The sequence below is a fragment of the Leptodactylus fuscus genome, chromosome 1 (genome assembly GCF_031893055.1).
Source record: "Leptodactylus fuscus isolate aLepFus1 chromosome 1, aLepFus1.hap2, whole genome shotgun sequence".
Taxonomy (NCBI): Eukaryota; Metazoa; Chordata; class Amphibia; order Anura; family Leptodactylidae; genus Leptodactylus; species Leptodactylus fuscus.
The window spans coordinates 368347429-368369880 of record NC_134265.1 but is presented as its reverse complement, the minus strand read 5'-3'; the positions used below and the strand labels follow the sequence as shown (position 1 = coordinate 368369880).

General features: G+C 43.9%; 1 protein-coding gene across 1 annotated transcript in view; it reads left to right on the top strand.

The window, feature by feature from the left end:
- FBXO41 (F-box protein 41) overlaps positions 1–22452 on the top strand; it is a 103528-nt gene that overhangs the window by 74539 nt on the left and 6537 nt on the right. Inside the window, exons 3-7 of the mRNA XM_075261872.1 lie at positions 2159–2384; positions 6081–6160; positions 6260–6588; positions 6796–7028; positions 8940–9055. Of these exons, the coding sequence (XP_075117973.1) occupies positions 2159–2384; positions 6081–6160; positions 6260–6588; positions 6796–7028; positions 8940–9055 (984 nt within the window). The remainder of the gene's footprint in view (positions 1–2158; positions 2385–6080; positions 6161–6259; positions 6589–6795; positions 7029–8939; positions 9056–22452) is intronic.

The following is a 22452-nucleotide window of genomic DNA, read 5'->3' as shown; positions in this document are numbered from 1 at the left end:
GGTAGACATACATGTACTGAGATACCCCCGGACCATCAGTATGAGAATCACTAAGTGGTAGACATACATGTACTGATACCCCCGGACCATCACTATGAGAATCACTAAGTGGTAGACATACATGTACTGAGATACCCCCGGACCATCAGTATGAGATCACTAGGTGGTAGACATACATGTACTGATACCCCCGGACCATCAGTATGAGATCACTAAGTGGTAGACATACATGTACTGAGATACCCCCGGACCATCAGTATGAGAATCACTAAGTGGTAGACATACATGTACTGATACCCCCGGACCATCAGTATGAGATCACTAGGTGGTAGACATACATGTACTGAGATACCCCCGGACCATCAGTATGAGATCACTAAGTGGTAGACATACATGTACTGAGATACCCCCGGACCATCAGTATGAGAATCACTAAGTGGTAGACATACATGTACTGATACCCCCGGACCATCAGTATGAGATCACTAGGTGGTAGACATACATGTACTGATACCCCCAGACCATCAGTATGAGATCACTAAGTGGTAGACATACATGTACTGAGATACCCCCGGACCATCAGTATGAGAATCACTAAGTGGTAGACATACATGTACTGATACCCCCGGACCATCAGTATGAGATCACTAGGTGGTAGACATACATGTACTGATACCCCCAGACCATCAGTATGAGATCACTAAGTGGTAGACATACATGTACTGAGATACCCCCGGACCATCAGTATGAGAATCACTAAGTGGTAGACATACATGTACTGATACCCCCGGACCATCAGTATGAGATCACTAGGTGGTAGACATACATGTACTGAGATACCCCCGGACCATCAGTATGAGATCACTAGGTGGTAGACATACATGTACTGATACCCCCAGACCATCAGTATGAGATCACTAAGTGGTAGACATACATGTACTGAGATACCCCCGGACCATCAGTATGAGAATCACTAAGTGGTAGACATACATGTACTGATACCCCCGGACCATCAGTATGAGATCACTAGGTGGTAGACATACATGTACTGATACCCCCGGACCATCAGTATGAGATCACTAGGTGGTAGACATACATGTACTGAGATACCCCCGGACCATCAGTATGAGATCACTAGGTGGTAGACATACATGTACTGATACCCCCGGACCATCAGTATGAGATCACTAGGTGGTAGACATACATGTACTGAGATACCCCCGGACCATCAGTATGAGATCACTAGGTGGTAGACATACATGTACTGATACCCCCGGACCATCAGTATGAGAATCACTAAGTGGTAGACATACATGTACTGATACCCCCGGACCATCAGTATGAGATCACTAGGTGGTAGACATACATGTACTGAGATACCCCCGGACCATCAGTATGAGATCACTAGGTGGTAGACATACATGTACTGATACCCCCGGACCATCAGTATGAGATCACTAGGTGGTAGACATACATGTACTGATACCCCCGGACCATCAGTATGAGATCACTAGGTGGTAGACATACATGTACTGATACCCCCGGACCCTTATGCCCCCCCTCCCTTGTTTAGTCCCTTCTGTGTCTTTTGGTTGTGCTGCCCCCTGGGGGTCTTATTTCTTTCCACTGTACAGATGGCTGGTGGAGAACCTAATACACGGAGCCATGACTGTTAGCGCTCTGCGCCATCGCCACGCTCCTGTATCCCCCTCATTATGTAGGAACAACACTTAGAGAGAGGTGCGAGCTCACGTCCTGCGGCTTGGCATTGTCAACGCGGGGTTAACGACATTATAAATAAACACAAAACGCCACCCCCCCTCCGAAAACAAGGAAAGACGCCAGAAACGTAACCCCTTAGTGCCAGCGGAGCAGCAGAAAGTGCAGCCTGTACGATGGATCAGCGGCACTTCTCATATACCTGGTGCTTCCGCTTCTCACCATTTTCAGGATCTCTGGTTGCTGTCAGTGACTGTGCTCAGTCTTGTCTACGTCCTGCTCTTACAGCTGCAGGGTGTCACAGTGTGTCGGTGCAGACAATCCTCCTCCAGTTCTCTTTCTTACCTGTCCTGATACATAGTAACAAGCTCAGCAGCTGTGAGAGCAGGACAAAGCTTTGTCATCCTGTGTAAGCTGCAGACTTTGCTTTATCCCACAGGGAAGTGGTAGAAATCGACTTGTTCCTGAAAGAGACAGCCAGCCGAGAAGCCAACGCCAAAGTGCGCCTGCAGCAGTTCATAGAGGAGCTCCTGGACCGCGCCGACAGGGCCGAGAAACAGCTGCAGATCATCAGCAGCTGCGGCACTACCCCCAATGGCAGCCTGGGCAGGTGCAGCATCCCTGGGTACAAAGTGACGGACTCTCGGGTACAAGGATCCAGGCAGGTAGGTCTATGGGCGGGGAGCTCTTACAAGAGGGGGGTTCTAGAGGTAGGTAGGTCTATGGGCCGGGAGCTCTTACAAGAGGGGGGGTTCTAGAGGCAGGTATGTCTGTGGGCGGGGAGCTCTTACAAGAGGCGGGGATTCTAGAGGTAGGTAGGTCTATGGGCGGGGAGGTCTTACAAGAGGGGGGTTCTAGAGGCAGGTAGGTCTGTGGGCGGGGAGCTCTTACAAGAGGGGGGTTCTAGAGGCAGGCAGGTCTATGGTCGGGGAGCTCTTACAAGAGGGGGTTCTAGAGGCAGGTATGTCTGTGGGCCCGGAGCTCTTACAAGAGGGGGGTTCTAGAGGCAGGTAGGTCTATGGGCGGGGAGCTCTTACAAGAGGCGGGGATTCTAGAGGCAGGTAGGTCTGTGGGCAGGGAGCCCTTACAAGAGGCTGGGTTCTAGAGGCAGGTAGGTCTGTGGGCCGGGAGCTCTTACAAGAGGGGGGTTCTAGAGGCAGGTAGGTCTGTGGGCTGGGAGCTCTTACAAGAGACTGGGTTCTAGAGGCAGGTAGGTCTATGGGCGGGGAGCTCTTACAAGAGGGGGGTTCTAGAGGTAGGTAGGTCTATGGGCGGGGAGGTCTTACAAGAGGGGGGTTCTAGAGGCAGGTAGGTCTGTGGGCGGGGAGCTCTTACAAGAGGGGGGGTTCTAGAGGCAGGCAGGTCTATGGTCGGGGAGCTCTTACAAGAGGGGGGTTCTAGAGGCAGGTAGGTCTGTGGGCAGGGAGCTCTTACAAGAGGGGGGGTTCTAGAGGCAGGTATGTCTGTGGGCTGGGAGCTCTTACAAGAGGCGGGGATTCTAGAGGCAGGTAGGTCTGTGGGCAGGGAGCCCTTACAAGAGGCTGGGTTCTAGAGGCAGGTAGGTCTGTGGGCCGGGAGCTCTTACAAGAGGGGGGTTCTAGAGGCAGGTAGGTCTGTGGGCTGGGAGCTCTTACAAGAGACTGGGTTCTAGAGGCAGGTAGGTCTATGGGCGGGGAGCTCTTATAAGAGGGGGGTTCTAGAGGCAGGTAGGTCTGTGGGCGGGGAGCTCTTACAAGAGGGGGGTTCTAGAGGCAGGTAGGTCTATGGGCGGGGAGCTCTTACAAGAGGGGGGTTCTAGAGGCAGGTAGGTCTATGGGCGGGGAGCTCTTACAAGAGGGGGGGTTTTAGAGGCAGGTAGGTCTGTGGGCCGGAAGCTCTTACAAGAGGGGGGGTTCTAGAGGCAGGTAGGTCTATGGGCGGGGAGCTCTTACAAGAGGGGGGTTCTAGAGGCAGGTAGGTCTGTGGACGGGGAGCTCTTACAAGAGGGGGGTTCTAGAGGCAGGTATGTCTGTGGGCGGGGAGCTCTTACAATAGGGGGGTTCTAGAGGCAGGTAGGTCTGTGGGCGGGAAGCTCTTAAAAGAGGGGGGTTCTAGAGGCAGGTAGGTCTGTGGGCGGGAAGCTCTTACAAGAGGGGGGTTCTAGAGGCAGGTATGTCTGTGGGCGGGGAGCTCTTACAATAGGGGGGTTCTAGAGGCAGGTAGGTCTGTGGGCGGGGAGCTCTTACAAGAGGGGGGTTCTAGAGGCAGGTATGTCTGTGGGCGGGGAGCTCTTAAAAGAGGGGGGTTCTAGAGGCAGGTAGGTCTGTGGGCGGGAAGCTCTTACAAGAGGCTGGGTTCTAGAGGCAGGTATGTCTGTGGGCCGGGAGCTCTTACAAGAGGGGGGTTCTAGAGGCAGGTAGGTCTGTGGGCGGGAAGCTCTTAAAAGAGGGGGGTTCTAGAGGCAGGTAGGTCTGTGGGCGGGAAGCTCTTACAAGAGGGGGGTTCTAGAGGCAGGTAGGTCTGTGGGCGGGGAGCTCTTACAAGAGGGGGGGTTCTAGAGGCAGGCAGGTCTATGGTCGGGGAGCTCTTACAAGAGGGGGGTTCTAGAGGCAGGTAGGTCTGTGGGCCCGGAGCTCTTACAAGAGGGGGGTTCTAGAGGCAGGTAGGTCTATGGGCGGGGAGCTCTTACAAGAGGCGGGGATTCTAGAGGCAGGTAGGTCTGTGGGCAGTGAGCCCTTACAAGAGGCTGGGTTCTAGAGGCAGGTAGGTCTGTGGGCCGGGAGCTCTTACAAGAGGGGGTTTCTAGAGGCAGGTAGGTCTGTGGGCTGGGAGCTCTTACAAGAGACTGGGTTCTAGAGGCAGGTAGGTCTATGGGCGGGGAGCTCTTACAAGAGGGGGGTTCTAGAGGTAGGTAGGTCTATGGGCGGGGAGGTCTTACAAGAGGGGGGTTCTAGAGGCAGGTAGGTCTGTGGGCGGGGAGCTCTTACAAGAGGGGGGGTTCTAGAGGCAGGCAGGTCTATGGTCGGGGAGCTCTTACAAGAGGGGGGTTCTAGAGGCAGGTAGGTCTATGGGCGGGGAGCTCTTACAAGAGGGGGGTTCTAGAGGCAGGTAGGTCTATGGGCGGGGAGCTCTTACAAGAGGGGGGGTTCTAGAGGCAGGTAGGTCTATGGGCGGGGAGCTCTTACAAGAGGGGGGTTCTAGAGGCAGGTAGGTCTATGGGCGGGGAGCTCTTACAAGAGGGGGGTTCTAGAGGCAGGTATGTCTGTGGGCTGGGAGCTCTTACAAGAGGCGGGGATTCTAGAGGCAGGTAGGTCTGTGGGCAGGGAGCCCTTACAAGAGGCTGGGTTCTAGAGGCAGGTAGGTCTGTGGGCCGGGAGCTCTTACAAGAGGGGGGTTCTAGAGGCAGGTAGGTCTGTGGGCTGGGAGCTCTTACAAGAGACTGGGTTCTAGAGGCAGGTAGGTCTATGGGCGGGGAGCTCTTATAAGAGGGGGGTTCTAGAGGCAAGTAGGTCTGTGGGCGGGGAGCTCTTACAAGAGGGGGGTTCTAGAGGCAGGTAGGTCTATGGGCGGGGAGCTCTTACAAGAGGGGGGTTCTAGAGGCAGGTAGGTCTATGGGCGGGGAGCTCTTACAAGAGGGGGGGTTCTAGAGGCAGGTAGGTCTGTGGGCCGGGAGCTCTTACAATAGGGGGGTTCTAGAGGCAGGTAGGTCTATGGGCGGGGAGCTCTTACAATAGGGGGGTTCTAGAGGCAGGTAGGTCTATGGGCGGGGAGCTCTTACAAGAGACTGGGTTCTAGAGGCAGGTAGGTCTATGGGCGGGGAGCTCTTACAATAGGGGGGTTCTAGAGGCAGGTAGGTCTATGGGCGGGGAGCTCTTACAAGAGACTGGGTTCTAGAGGCAGGTAGGTCTATGGGCGGGGAGCTCCTACAAGAGGGGGGTTCTAGAGGCAGGTAGGTCTATGGGCGGGGAGCTCTTACAAGAGGGGGGTTCTAGAGGCAGGTAGGTCTGTGGGCGGGGAGCTCTTACAAGAGGGGGGTTCTAGAGGCAGGTATGTCTGTGGGCGGGGAGCTCTTACAATAGGGGGGTTCTAGAGGCAGGTAGGTCTATGGGCCGGGAGCTCTTACAAGAGGGGGGTTCTAGAGGCAGGTAGGTCTGTGGGCGGCGAGCTCTTACAAGAGGCGGGGATTCTAGAGGCAGGTAAGTTTTGGGCAGCGAGATTCTGCAGGGACAGCGATTCTGCAGTCAGGGAGGTTCGGAAGTGAAGAGGTTCTAGAGGCAGTCATGAGATGCCCATTGAGTTTTATTAGTACAGGTAGATGCCCCTTGAAGGATTGACCACTGACAAGGTGAAATAGAGCTGACGTCTTCTGTGTCTCCTTGCAGAGGGCAGACAGGCACCAGGGGCCCGGCTCCTCCACCCATGGATCGTACCCGGTCACCCAGCGATCCTCCTCATGTATTGGGTGAGTTATCTGCGCCCTTGTATCACAGGGTGTGTATATGACAAGTAGGTTTCGGAAGTGATAGATGACACCATGGCCAATGTCCACTTCTGTTCCCAGGGCCCCGGGCCGGGTGAAGACCGTATCTCAGAGCTCGGGCTGTTACGACAGTGATGGGGCAGAGCAGATCCAGGTGGACGATGGCCTGGAGTCTCAGCGCTATTCCGGGAACAGCAATGTCGCTGACAGCAGCTTTGAGAGGAACAACAACCACCGTGGTTCTGGTCTCCGCAGGCAGGCCATCCAGAACTGGCACCGCCGGCCGTACAGGAACAGCACTGAGGGAGAAGAGGGCGACATATCAGATGTGGGATCCAGGACCACGGAGTCCGAGGCCGAAGTCTGGGAGCAGGAGAGCATCGGCTCTTCGGGGGCTGGGCGAACAAAGGGTGGGTCTTATCTGTGCTGCTTCTAAACTCCTAGGTGGGTTTTATATACAGGAACGTCTGCTCTCCAGAGTCACATGGGTAAACTGTTGGAAGATATTTGACCCTCTGGGCTGATAGTATTGACCCCGCATTTATCTATGTTAGGGCTCCGTTACTGCAGGAGCAGTGTTTGCTAACAGTGTACTGTGCCTTTAAATCCTCCGCCAGGCCGCTGTGATGGGAGGATGCTGAGGCCGGAGAAGGGCAGCCCGTCCCGAGCCAATGAGGTCATCAGCCCTGAGATCCTGAAGATGCGGGCAGCGTTATTTTGTATATTCACCTACCTCGATACCAAGACTCTGCTGCGGGTGGCCGAGGTCAGCAGGGACTGGAAATTTGTGGCCCGGCATCCGGCTGTGTGGACTCGGGTTTTCCTTGAGAATGCCAGAGTGTCCCCCAAGGTAAGTCATGGTGTGGGGTTACCAAATGAGGTACCAAACTATGCAGGAGGCACTCCGCTATAGCGTGGTTCCTGCAGCAGGGCCCTGGCTACGTGTGGTGATAACATGGCCGCCCCTCTCTTACAGACTGTACTATTGATCCCGAGTCTCTCCATCCATCTCCCTACATGTCAGTATATGTAATGGCCCCATTATAGGTTCAGATCAATACACTCACACTTTACACGCTCATTATACTTAATTTTATGTGCAAGAGAGTCAAAGGTGTCGGTACTTAAAGAAAATCTCCATGAAGAGCTGTACCTCCTCCTAATGCCCTCAGTATACAGCTCTGATCACTATATACACCTTCAGTGAGCTTACTGGATATGTAATGAAGAAAAATCCATCATTTTCTCTTCCTTTCCATCACTCCCTGCTTCATCCGGTGGATGTGGGAGGAGACTTGTGCACTGCTTGTGAAACTCCGCCCTGTGCCACATGACACTCACTGTGCTGCTTTCACAAATCTCAGAGCAGGAGTGACCTGACCGCCACATACCACCAACACTATTATGAGTCTTTAAGATGTCACATTACAGGCGTGTATATCTGTTGTGGGAAATTAGATCAGTAAAAGTACAGGCAAAAAACACAAACCTGCTTGGCTGAGCTCTAACTAATCACATACATAAACCTGCCTGGCAGAGCTGTAACTAAACACATACATAACCCAGCCCGGGTGAGCTTTAACTAAACATATATATAAACCTGCTCTACTGAGCTCTAACTATACGCATACATAAACCTGCTTGGCTGAGATCTATCTTAACACATACATAAACCTGCTTGGCTGAACTATACCTAAACACATACAAAAACCCACTCTACTGAGCTCTAACTAAACACATAGATAAACCTGCTTGGCTGAGCTTTAACCAAACACATGCATAAACCTTCTCGGCTGAGCTCTCGCTAAACACGTACATAAACCTGCCCGCCTGACTTCTAACTAACCATATACATTAACCTGCCTGCGTGACCTCTAACTAACCACATACATAAACCTGCCCACCTGAGCTCTAACTAACCATATACACAAACATGTTTGGCTGAGCTCTAACTAGCCATAAACATAAACCTGCCCATCTGAGCTCTAACTAAACACATACATAAACCTGCTCGGCTGAGCTCTCATTAAACACGTACATAAGCCTGCTGTGCTGAGCTCAAACTATACATATACATAAACCTTCTCGGATGAGCTCTCATTAAACACATACATAAACTTGCCTGCCTGAGCTCTAACTAAATACATACATAAACCTGCCCGCCTGAGCTCTAACTAACCACATACATAAACTTGCCTGCCTGAGCTGTAACTAAACAAATACATAAACCTGCCTGTCTGAGCTCTAACCACATAAACCTGCCCGCTTGAGCTGTAACTAACCACATACATAAACTTGCCCATCTGAGCTCTAACTAACCACATACACAAACCTGCTCAGCTGAGCTCTAACTAACCACATACATAAACCTGTCTGTCTGAGCTCTAACCACATACATAAACCTGCTTGTCTGAGCTCTAACCACATACATAAACCTGCCTGTCTGAGCTCTAACTAACCACATACACAAACTTGCCTGCCTGAGCTCTAACTAAACACATATATAAACCTGCCTGCCTGAGCGTTAACTAACCACATATATAAACCTGCCCAACTGAACTCTAACTAACCATATACACAAACCTACCCATCTGAGCTCTAACTAATCACATACACAAACCTGCTCGGCTGAGCTCTAACTAAACACATAAATGATCACCATACATAGCTGGGGGAAATATATCAACATTCCAGCACCCTGCATGTCACCTTCTCACACTGTCTATATGGTCATTCACATTGTCCTGTTTTATGCCTACAGTTTCTGGTAACCCTCTCACAGTGGTGCACACAAACCCACTCTCTGACCCTGCAGAACCTCAAACCTCGGCAGAGAGGGAAGAAGGAAACTAAGGAAGAATACATGAAAAGCACAAGGTGACGTATTTCTTGTATGGCCAGCTTCTATAATACTGCTTTACTATGTACAAGAATATAACTAGTATAATACTGCTTTACTATGTACAAGAATAAAACTACTATAATACTACTCCTATGTACAAGAATATAACTACTATAATACTACTCCTATGTACAAGAATATAACTACTATAATACTACTCCTATGTACAAGAATATAACTACTATAATACTGCTCCTATGTACAAGAATATAACTACTATAATACTGCTCCTATGTACAAGAATATAACTACTATAATACTACCTCCTATGTACAAGAATATAACTACTATAATACTGCTCCTATGTACAAGAATATAACTACTATAATACTGCTCCTATGTACAAGAATATAACTACTATAATACTACCTCCTATGTACAAGAATATAACTACTATAATACTACTCCTATGTACAAGAATATAACTACTATAATACTGCCTCCTATGTACAAGAATATAACTACTATAATACTGCCTCCTATGTACAAGAATATAACTACTATAATACTACCTCCTATGTACAAGAATATAACTACTATAATACTACTCCTATGTGTAAGAATATAACTACTATAATACTACTCCTATGTACAAGAATATAACTACTATAATGCTGCTCCTATGTACAAGAATATAACTACTATAATACTACTCCTATGTACAAGAATATAACTACTATAATACTGCCTCCTATGTACAAGAATATAACTACTATAATACTGCTCCTATGTACAAGAATATAACTACTATAATACTGCCCCTATATACAAGAATATAACTACTATAATACTGCCCCCTATGTACAAGAATATAACTACTATAATACTACTCCTATGTACAAGAATATAACTACTATAATACTACTCCTATGTACAAGAATATAACTACTATAATACTACTCGTATGTGTAAGAATATAACTACTATAATACTACTCCTATGTACAAGAATATAACTACTATAATACTACCTCCTATGTGTAAGAATATAACTACTATAATACTACTCCTATGTACAAGAATATAACTACTATAATACTACATCCTATGTGTAAGAATATAACTACTATAATACTACCTCCTATGTGTAAGAATATAACTACTATAATACTACCTCCTATGTACAAGAATATAACTACTATAATACTACTCCTATGTACAAGAATATAACTACTATAATACTACTCCTATGTACAAGAATATAACTACTATAATACTGCTCCTATGTACAAGAATATAACTACTATAATACTACGCCTATGTACAAGAATATAACTACTATAATACTGCTCCTATGTACAAGAATATAACTACTATAATACTGCTCCTATGTACAAGAATATAACTACTATAATACTACTCCTATGTACAAGAATATAACTACTATAATACTACTCCTATGTACAAGAATATAACTACTATAATACTACTCCTATGTACAAGAATATAACTACTATAATACTACCTCCTATGTACAAGAATATAACTACTATAATACTACTCCTATGTACAAGAATATAACTACTATAATACTACCTCATATGTGTAAGAATATAACTACTATAATACTGCTCCTATGTACAAGAATATAACTACTATAATACTGCCTCCTATGTACAAGAATATAACTACTATAATACTGCTCCTATGTACAATATATCTACTATAATACTACTTCTATGTACAAGAATATAACTACTATAATACTGCTCCTATGTACAAGAATATAACTACTATAATACTACCTCCTATGTACAAGAATATATTATACTATAATACTACTCCTATGTACAAGAATATAACTACTATAATACTACTCCTATGTACAAGAATATAACTACTATAATACTGCTCCTATGTACAAGAATATAACTACTATAATACTGCCCCCTATGTACAAGAATATAACTACTATAATACTACCTCCTATGTACAAGAATATAACTACTATAATACTACTCCTATGTACAAGAATATAACTACTATAATACTACTCCTATGTACAAGAATATAACTACTATAATACTGCTCCTATGTACAAGAATATAACTACTATAATACTGCTCCTATGTACAAGAATATAACTACTATAATACTACTCCTATGTACAAGAATATAACTACTATAATACTACTCCTATGTACAAGAATATAACTACTATAATACTACTCCTATGTACAAGAATATAACTACTATAATACTACCTCCTATGTACAAGAATATAACTACTATAATACTACCTCCTATGTGTAAGAATATAACTACTATAATACTACTCCTATGTACAAGAATATAACTACTATAATACTGCTCCTATGTACAAGAATATAACTACTATAATACTACCTCCTATGTACAAGAATATAACTACTATAATACTGCTCCTATGTACAAGAATATAACTACTATAATGCTGCTCCTATGTACAAGAATATAACTACTATAATACTACTCCTATGTACAAGAATATAACTACTATAATACTACTCCTATATACAAGAATATAACTACTATAATACTACTCCTATGTGTAAGAATATAACTACTATAATACTGCTCCTATGTACAAGAATATAACTACTATGATACTACCTCCTATGTACAAGAATATAACTACTATAATACTACCTCCTATGTACAAGAATATAACTACTATAATACTACCTCCTATGTGTAAGAATATAACTACTATAATACTACCTCCTATGTACAAGAATATAACTACTATAATACTGCTCCTATGTACAAGAATATAACTACTATAATACTATTCCTATGTACAAGAATATAACTACTATAATACTGCTCCTATGTACAAGAATATAACTACTATAATACTACTCCTATGTACAAGAATATAACTACTATAATACTACCTCCTATGTACAAGAATATAACTACTATAATACTACCTCCTATGTGTAAGAATATAACTACTATAATACTGCTCCTATGTACAAGAATATAACTACTATAATACTACTCCTATGTACAAGAATATAACTACTATAATACTACCTCCTATGTACAAGAATATAACTATTATAATGCTGCCTCCTATGTACAAGAATATAACTACTATAATACTACTCCTATGTACAAGAATATAACTACTATAATACTACCTCCTATGTGTAAGAATATAACTACTATAATACTGCTCCTATGTACAAGAATATAACTACTATAATACTACTCCTATGTACAAGAATATAACTACTATAATACTACCTCATATATACAAGAATATAACTACTATAATACTGCTCCTATGTACAAGAATATAACTACTATAATACTACTCCTATGTACAAGAATATAACTACTATAATACTACCTCCTATGTACAAGAATATAACTACTATAATACTACCTCCTATGTACAAGAATATAACTACTATAATACTACTCCTATGTACAAGAATATAACTACTATAATACTGCTCCTATGTACAAGAATATAACTACTATAATGCTACTCCTATGTACAGGAATATAACTACTATAATACTACTCCTATGTATAAGAATATAACTACTATAATACTACTCCTATGTACAAGAATATAACTACTATAATACTGCTCCTATGTACAAGAATATAACTACTATAATACTACTCCTATGTACAAGAATATAACTACTATAATACTGCTCCTATGTACAAGAATATAACTACTATAATACTACTCCTATGTACAGGAATATAACTACTATAATACTACTCCTATGTACAGGAATATAACTACTATAATACTGCCCCCTATGTACAAGAATATAACTACTATAATACTGCTCCTATGTACAAGAATATAACTACTATAATACTACCTACTATGTACAAGAATATAACTACTATAATACTGCCCCCTATGTACAAGAATATAACTACTATAATACTGCTCCTATGTACAAGAATATAACTACTATAATACTACTCCTATGTACAGGAATATAACTACTATAATACTACTCCTATGTACAAGAATATAACTACTATAATACTACCTCCTATGTACAAGAATATAACTACTATAATACTACTCCTATATACAAGAATATAACTACTATAATACTGCTCCTATGTACAAGAATATAACTATTATAATGCTGCCTCCTATATACAAGTATATAACTACTATAATACTACTCCTATATACAAGAATATAACTACTATAATACTGCTCCTATGTACAAGAATATAACTATTATAATGCTGCCTCCTATATACAAGTATATAACTACTATAATACTACTCCTATATACAAGAATATAACTACTATAATACTGCTCCTATGTACAAGAATATAACTATTATAATGCTGCCTCCTATATACAAGTATATAACTACTATAATACTACTCCCATGTACAAGAAAGAAAGATTATGAATGATAATCTGTTTTCCCTGAGCCCAAACAGCAGCACAACTGGGGTATTTCTGCCCCTATGAGCTGTTAGGACAGGTGGAATTTTTAATTACCTAACAGCTTTTGACCTCTATAAGAGGCCGGAAGACCTGCTCCTCCCTTGTGTTAGTAACAAGTATAGTATACAGAGAGTAACTACAAAGTGGTACACACACATACACAAAATCTGTACAATAGCACCTCTTGGGGAGGGAGCCTTGTACTGCTGTTTGGGCTAAGGGAAAACACATTATCATTCATAATCTTTCTTTCCCCCTACGCCCAACAGCAGCACAACTGGGGATTTAGCAAGTATTATCTCCCCTAGGGCGGGACCTCCTGGCAGGCTGAAGCCAAGACGGAGTGCCCAAATGCTGTAGCATCGGCCGTACGCCAGTCCAATCTGTAGTGTTTGGCAAAAGTCAGCTGTGAGCTCCAAGAGGCTGCAGCACATATCTGCTCTAGAGAGAGGAACCGTGTCTCTGCCCATGATGTCGCCACTGCTCGGGTGGCATGGGCTCGTAGGAAATCTGGAACAGGAAGATTCTGAGCCCGTAGGGAACAACTAATGGCCTCTCTGATCCATCTAGACAGGGTTACCTTTGATGCTTTAGAGCCTCTATTGTGGCCAAACACATTGACTAGAAGATTCTCTGATCTTCGGAACGGTGCTGTACGATCCAGGTAGATACGTAGTGCTCTTACCAGATCCAGTGTGTGTAGCTTCTCCTCCTGCTCAGTGGCAGGGGAGGGAAAGAAGCCCAGTAGGGTGATCACTTGATTGGTGTTCTGAAGTGTGGGTACCTTCGGCAAGAATCCTGGGACGAACCTTAGCTGTACTCTGTCAGGAAAGAAAGTTATGAAAGGTTCGGAGGCTGCTAGAGCCTGCAATTCGCCAACCCTCTTGGCGGAGGTTATTGCCAGCAGAAAGGTCACTTTAAATGACAGGTACTTCCAGTCCACTTCAGATAATGGTTCGAAGGGGGGCGCACATAGCCCTTGTAGAACCGCGGCCAGGTCCCACCTGGGGACAGGGGGCCGTACCTGGGGGCGGAGCCTGGCAGCCCCCCTAAGGAACTGTTTGACAAGAGGATCTTGTGATAATCGCGTCTCCAGGAGAGCAGATAGAACTGACACTTGAACCTTGAGGGTGGCAGGTGCTAGTCCTCTCTCCAAGCCGTTCTGTAAGAACTCCAGGACTGCATCTCTGTCTGGATCGCGGTGGCTGCCTGTACACCAATCTCGGAATATCCGGGCGATCCTTTGGTAGCTCTGATTGGTTGCCTCTGCTCTTGAATGGGCTAAGGTACTTAGCACTCCCTGGGACAATACTCTGTCTGCGCATATGGCGCGGTTAGCCTCCAGGCAGTGAGGTTGAATTTGTCTAGGCCCAGGCATGGCCGACTGTTCAGTGACACCAGGTTCCTGACTGGTGGAAGCCTCCAGTAGTTCCCCCGACTCCTAAGGATAAGGTCGGTGAACCATGCCCTTTTTGGCCAGAACGGCATGATCACTATAGCCGAAGTCTGGTCCTGCCTGAGTTTCGCCAATACCTTCGGTATCATCGGGATGGGAGGGAACACGTATGCCAGTTCGAACCTCCATGGTATTGACATGGCATCCACAGCCAAAGGGTTGTCTTCCCGGTACAGGGAGCAAAACCTTTCTACTTTGGCATTGTGTTGGGTGGCCATCAGATCCACCTCGGGGAGACCCCACCTCCTGGTCAGGTAGTGGAAGATGTCCTGGTTCAGGGACCATTCGCCTGCGGTCGGCCGGCCTCTGCTGAGTTGATCCGCTAGGATGTTCAGGCGGCCCTGGATATGTACCGCGGCCAGCTGGGAGAGGTTCCGTTCTGCCCAGGAGAAGATCAGGTTGGTGACTTGCATGAGCGAGGGGGACCTGGTTCCTCCCTGCTTGTTGATATAATGGACTGTCGTCAGATTGTCTGATCTTACTTTGACCGCTTTCCCTCGTAGAAGTGGTGCAAATGACAGAAGGGCTCGATGAACTGCGGTAAGCTCGCGCCAGTTGGATGAGTGCGTCCTCTCCCGCTGATTCCATGTACCTTGTACCGGGGTCTCCTCCAGATGAGCTCCCCAGCCTGTGAGGGAGGCATCTGTAGTCAACAGGGTCCAGGCGGGCTGGACCGAGGACTTCCCATCTCGCAGATGGGTCCACCAGGGCAAGGTTTGCCGGGTGCTGATGGTTAACTGGATTGGCTTCTGTAAACCTGAAGGACTGTGATTCCAGACTCTCAAGATCTCGTTCTGTAGAGGGCGCATATGCCATAGGGCCCAAGGAACTGCATCTAGGGCAGCGGACATCAATCCGAGGACCTTCATCGCCGTCCTGATGGTGACCTTCCGTGTGGAAGACAAATGATGTGCCGCCCGAGCAATTTTCCTTTTGCGAGGAGAGGGTAGAGAGACCGTCATGTTGAGAGAGTCTAGAATAAGTCCCAGGAACTGAACTCGTGTTGATGGCACCATTACTGACTCCTGCCAGTTTACCAGCCACCCCAGCGTGCACCTGCGTGGTAAGAACCTCCTTTGAATGAGCCTTGAGAAGCCAGTCGTCCAGGTACGGGACTATGAATATGCCTTGAAGGCGCAGGGCGGCAGCGACCGGAGCTATGACCTTTGTGAAGGTGTGGGGGGCAGAGGATATGCCGAACGGGAGGGCTGCGAACTGGAAGTGCGCCTCTTTCCCCTGTATGTCTACGGCAATCCTTAGGAACTTTCGGTGTGCCAGAAAGATGGGTACGTGGAGATAGGCGTCCTTCAGGTCCAGAGTGACGAAGTGATCTCCAGGGTGCATGAAAGGTAGTACTGACCTTATGGTTTCCATGCGAAACCGCAGCCTGCGGATGAAGTGATTCAGATACCTGAGATCGATGATCATACGCCACTCGCCTGATGGCTTGGGGACCAAGAAGACTGGAGAGTAGACGCCTGTGCCTTGGAACCATCTCTAGCGTGGCCTTGTCCACGTACTCCTGAATCAATCTCTCCAGATGAAGTTGTTTGGGGCCCTGAAGAGGGCGGGTTCTTACCATCTTCTCTGGCGGCTGGGAAACAAAATTAATTTTATAACCTTCCTGGATCATCTGGATGACCCAGGGGTCCCGAATATTCTGCCGCCAGGCCTCCACATAGTGGGAAAGACGACCGCCCACCCCAGGGGAGGGGGGGGGGGGAGTAGGAAGGGGGGGTGTACTGAGAGGGAATTAGAAGGGGGCATTCTTACGGCCACGAGATGAGCCCCGACCTCTTCCTTTCCCGGATCGCCGCTGGCCTCTGGTGCCTCTTCGAGTGCCTCTTCCTCGAAAGGAGGTACTCCGACCTTCAAGGGGCTGTGGCAGGTTCTTGCTCTTAGAGTCGGCCCAGCCTTCCATGATGTGGTCGAGCTCCCTTCCGAACAGCCGTCCGGGCTCAAAGGGGAGACCACAGAGGCTATTTTTGGAAGTAAGGTCAGCCTTCCAGGGCTTCAGCCATAGGGGTCGGCGAGCCACAGTAGCCAGTGCCATGGATCTAGCCGCCAGACGGGTCTGAAAATGGGTAGCTTCTGTCAGGTGATCCACCAACAGCGTGATGTCGGACACTGCCGCGAGGAGATCATCACGATCCACGCCGGAATCGATGTCCTTGGCCAGGGATGACAGTTCTGCGCGTAAGCCAGTTGCTACCTCATTCGCGACCATGCCCAAAGAGGCCTGGGCAGAGGCGGACGAATATACACGCCTCAAAGATCCTTTGACTCGGCGATCCATGGGGTCCCTGAGGCCCGAGCCGTCCTCTGATGGAAGGATGGAGCGCCTTGATAACTTGGCCACGGCGACGTCCACCTTTGGCGGGGGACCCCACGCCTTTAGTTGACTCTCAGAGACGGGAAAAAGTGCCTTGAAGCGTGTGGATGGCGCAAAGGATCTCTCCGGGTGCCTCCATTCGCCCTCCATCAGGCGGAGCATCTCCGAAGAGGGCCTGAAGGTACGAGACCTACGGCTAGAGCCTTCCCCGCCTTCCCGGTCTCTGATTCTTAGGGTCTTGAATACTCTGGACATTTTGTCCAGGGGAAAAATCTCCTTCTCCTCCTCCGTACTAGAAGACGACTCCACATCCCTGAGGCGCAGCTTTTCCAGAGGCGGCAGGGACAATTCACAATCCAGCCGTGGCCTCTTGGCCAGGGAGACGGCTTCCATTCTTTTCATGGAGTCCTGGACGTACCCCTTCACCCAGGACACCATCTCTCGCATGGGAGTTGTTTCAACAGAGGGGGCCCTGCACCCCTGACAGAAGCGATATTGGGAGTCATCAGGCAGCGGCACTCTACAAGAAGCGCACGCCAGATGCTTCCTTTTGGAAGTAGCCTTCCTTCTAGGCGGAACAGTGGAGGAAGAAGAAGACATTCTGAGGAGGAAGAAAAGGGATACACTAACTACTTACTGCACTCAGAGATGCAACTCTCCAACCTCCCTCCCCCCCCCCCCCCCCCCGGCCATGTCCACCAAACCTTAGTCAATGAAGACAGTTCTCCAGCACAGAAATTGACCAGGGAGCTTCACCAACTGATGTGCTAGCAACCGGAGCGACAAGCACTAACTGAAGCTCTAAGGGGACTTAAATAGGCCAGGGGGCGGGGTTTTGCCCGGAGCCCCGCCCAAGGGGTAGGGGCTACAACGGAGCCAGAATCTCATGAAAAAAAAAAAAGGGGGGAGGGGAGAAGACAGGGGGAGGGGGATCTGACCCAGGTATGGTCCCCAGGACCGGGGGACCCCCCTCCCGAACTACCGTGCAATGCTCGTGTCTAGGGGTTGTTCTCTTCCCCTCCGCCGCGAGACCCGCGCACTGCGCATGTGCGGCGGACCCTGTTAGACGGCGGACCGGAGGAACCTGAGAAAGGTTCCTAGGTCTAGCGTTCCTAGGGGAAAGCCCTGACCCGGCGAGCCGGCAGGGTCCCCGCCGGGAGAAGGGGACCTCTGCTGAAAAAAGAGGATGTCCAGAAAAAGATCTTCTGCTGTCAGGTACCGGTGGGGGAGAGTAGTGGACCCCTATAGGAGGTCAGAACATCTGCTCCCCCCCTGACCACCTGTCCTGTCCCACAGGACAGAAAAAAACACAAGGGAGGAGCAGGTCTTCCGGCCTCTTATAGAGGTCAAAAGCTGTTAGGTAATTAAAAATTCCACCTGTCCTAACAGCTCATAGGGGCAGGAATACCCCAGTTGTGCTGCTGTTGGGCGTAGGGGGAATATAACTACTATAATACTGCTCCTATGTACAAGAATATAACTACTATAATACTTCCCCTATGTACAAGAATATAACTACTATAATACTACTCCTATGTACAAGAATATAACTAGTATAATACTACTCCTATGTACAAGAATATAACTACTATAATACTACTCCTATGTACAAGAATATAACTACTATAATACTGCTCCTATGTACAAGAATATAACTACTATAATACTACCTCCTATGTACAAGAATATAACTACTATAATACTGCTCCTATGTACAAGAATATAACTACTATAATACTGCTCCTATGTACAAGAATATAACTACTATAATACTACCTCCTATGTACAAGAATATAACTACTATAATACTGCTCCTATGTACAAGAATATAACTACTATAATACTACTATGTACAAGAATATAACTACTATAATACTGCTCCTATGTACAAGAATATAACTACTATAATACTACCTCCTATGTATAAGAATATAACTACTATAATACTACTCCTATGTACAAGAATATAACTACTATAATACTACTCCTATGTACAAGAATATAACTACTATAATACTACCTCCTATGTACAAGAATATAACTACTATAATACTGCTCCTATGTACAAGAATATAACTACTATAATACTGCTCCTATGTACAAGAATATAACTACTATAATACTACCTCCTATGTACAAGAATATAACTACTATAATACTGCTCCTATGTACAAGAATATAACTACTATAATACTGCTCCTATGTACAAGAATATAACTACTATAATACTGCTCCTATGTACAAGAATATAACTACTATAATACTACTCCAATATACAAGAATATAACTACTATAATACTACTCCAATATACAAGAATATAACTACTATAATACTACCTCCTATGTACAAGAATATAGCTACTATAATACTACTCCTATGTACAAGAATATAGCTACTATAATACTGCCTCCTATGTACAAGAATATAACTACTATAATACTACTCCTATGTACAAGAATATAACTACTATAATACTACTCCTATGTACAAGAATATAACTACTATAATACTACTCCTATGTACAAGAATATAACTACTATAATACTGCCCCCTATGTACAAGAATATAACTACTATAATACTACCCCTATGTACAAGAATATAACTACTATAATACTACTCCTATGTACAAGAATATAACTACTATAATACTGCTCCTATGTACAAGAATATAACTACTATAATACTGCTCCTATGTACAAGAATATAACTACTATAATACTACTCCTATATACAAGAATATAACTACTATAATACTACCTCCTATATACAAGAATATAACTACTATAATACTACTCCTATGTACAAGAATATAACTACTATAATACTACTCCTATATACAAGAATATAACTACTATAATACTACCTCCTATATACAAGAATATAACTACTATAATAATACTCCTATGTACAAGTATATAACTACTATAATACTACTCCTATGTACAAGAATATAACTACTATAATACTACTCCTATGTACAAGTATATAACTACTATAATACTACTCCTATGTACAAGTATATAACTACTATAATACTGCTCCTATGTACAAGAATATAACTACTATAATACTACTCCTATGTACAAGAATATAACTACTATAATACTACCTCCTATGTACAAGAATATAACTACTATAATACTACTCCTATGTACAAGAATATAACTACTATAATACTACTCCTATGTACAAGAATATAACTACTATAATACTACTCCTATGTACAAGAATATAACTACTATAATACTACCTCCTATGTACAAGTATATAACTACTATAATACTACTCCTATATACAAGAATATAACTACTATAATACTACTCCTATGTACAAGAATATAACTACTATAATACTGCTCCTATGTACAAGAATATAACTACTATAATACTACCTCCTATGTACAAGAATATAACTACTATAATACTACCTCCTATGTACAAGAATATAACTACTATAATACTACTCCTATGTACAAGAATATAACTACTATAATACTACTCCTATGTACAAGAATATAACTACTATAATACTGCTCCTATGTACAAGAATATAACTACTATAATACTACTCCTATGTACAAGAATATAACTACTATAATACTGCTCCTATGTACAAGAATATAACTACTATAATACTACCTCCTATGTACAAGAATATAACTACTATAATACTACCTCCTATGTACAAGAATATAACTACTATAATACTACCTCCTATGTACAAGAATATAACTACTATAATACTACCTCCTATGTACAAGAATATAACTACTATAATACTACTCCTATGTACAAGAATATAACTACTATAATACTACTCCTATGTACAAGAATATAACTACTATAATACTACCTCCTATGTACAAGAATATAACTACTATAATACTACCTCCTATATACAAGAATATAACTACTATAATACTACTCCTATGTACAAGAATATAACTACTATAATACTACCTCCTATGTACAAGAATATAACTACTATAATACTGCCTCCTATGTACAAGAATATAACTACTATAATACTGCCCCTATGTACAAGAATATAACTACTATAATACTACTCCTAGGTACAAGAATATAACTACTATAATACTACCTCCTATGTACAAGAATATAACTACTATAATACTACCTCCTATGTACAAGAATATAACTACTATAATACTACCTCCTATGTACAAGAATATAACTACTATAATACTACTCCTATGTACAAGAATATAACTACTATAATACTACCTCCTATGTACAAGAATATAACTACTATAATACTACTCCTATGTACAAGAATATAACTACTATAATACTACTCCTATGTACAAGAATATAACTACTATAATACTACTCCTATGTACAAGAATATAACTACTATAATACTACTCCTATGTACAAGAATATAACTACTATAATACTACTCCTATGTACAAGAATATAACTACTATAATACTACTCCTATGTACAAGAATATAACTACTATAATACTACTCCTATGTAGAAGAATATAACTACTATAATACTACTCCTATGTACAAGAATATAACTACTATAATACTACTCCTATGTACAAGAATATAACTACTATAATACTACCTACTATGTACAAGAATATAACTACTATAATACTGCTGCTATGTACAAGAATATAACTACTATAATACTACTCCTATGTACAAGAATATAACTACTATAATACTACCTACTATGTACAAGAATATAACTACTATAATACTGCTCCTATGTACAAGAATATAACTACTATAATACTACCTCCTATGTACAAGTATATAACTACTATAATACTACTCCTATGTACAAGTATATAACTACTATAATACTACTCCTATGTACAAGAATATAACTACTATAATACTGCTCCTATGTACAAGAATATAACTACTATAATACTGCCCCCTATGTACAAGAATATAACTACTATAATACTACCTCCTATGTACAAGAATATAACTACTATAATACTACTCCTATGTACAAGAATATAACTACTATAATACTACTCCTATGTACAAGAATATAACTACTATAATACTACTCCTATGTACAAGAATATAACTACTATAATACTACTCCTATGTACAAGAATATAACTACTATAATACTACCTACTATGTACAAGAATATAACTACTATAA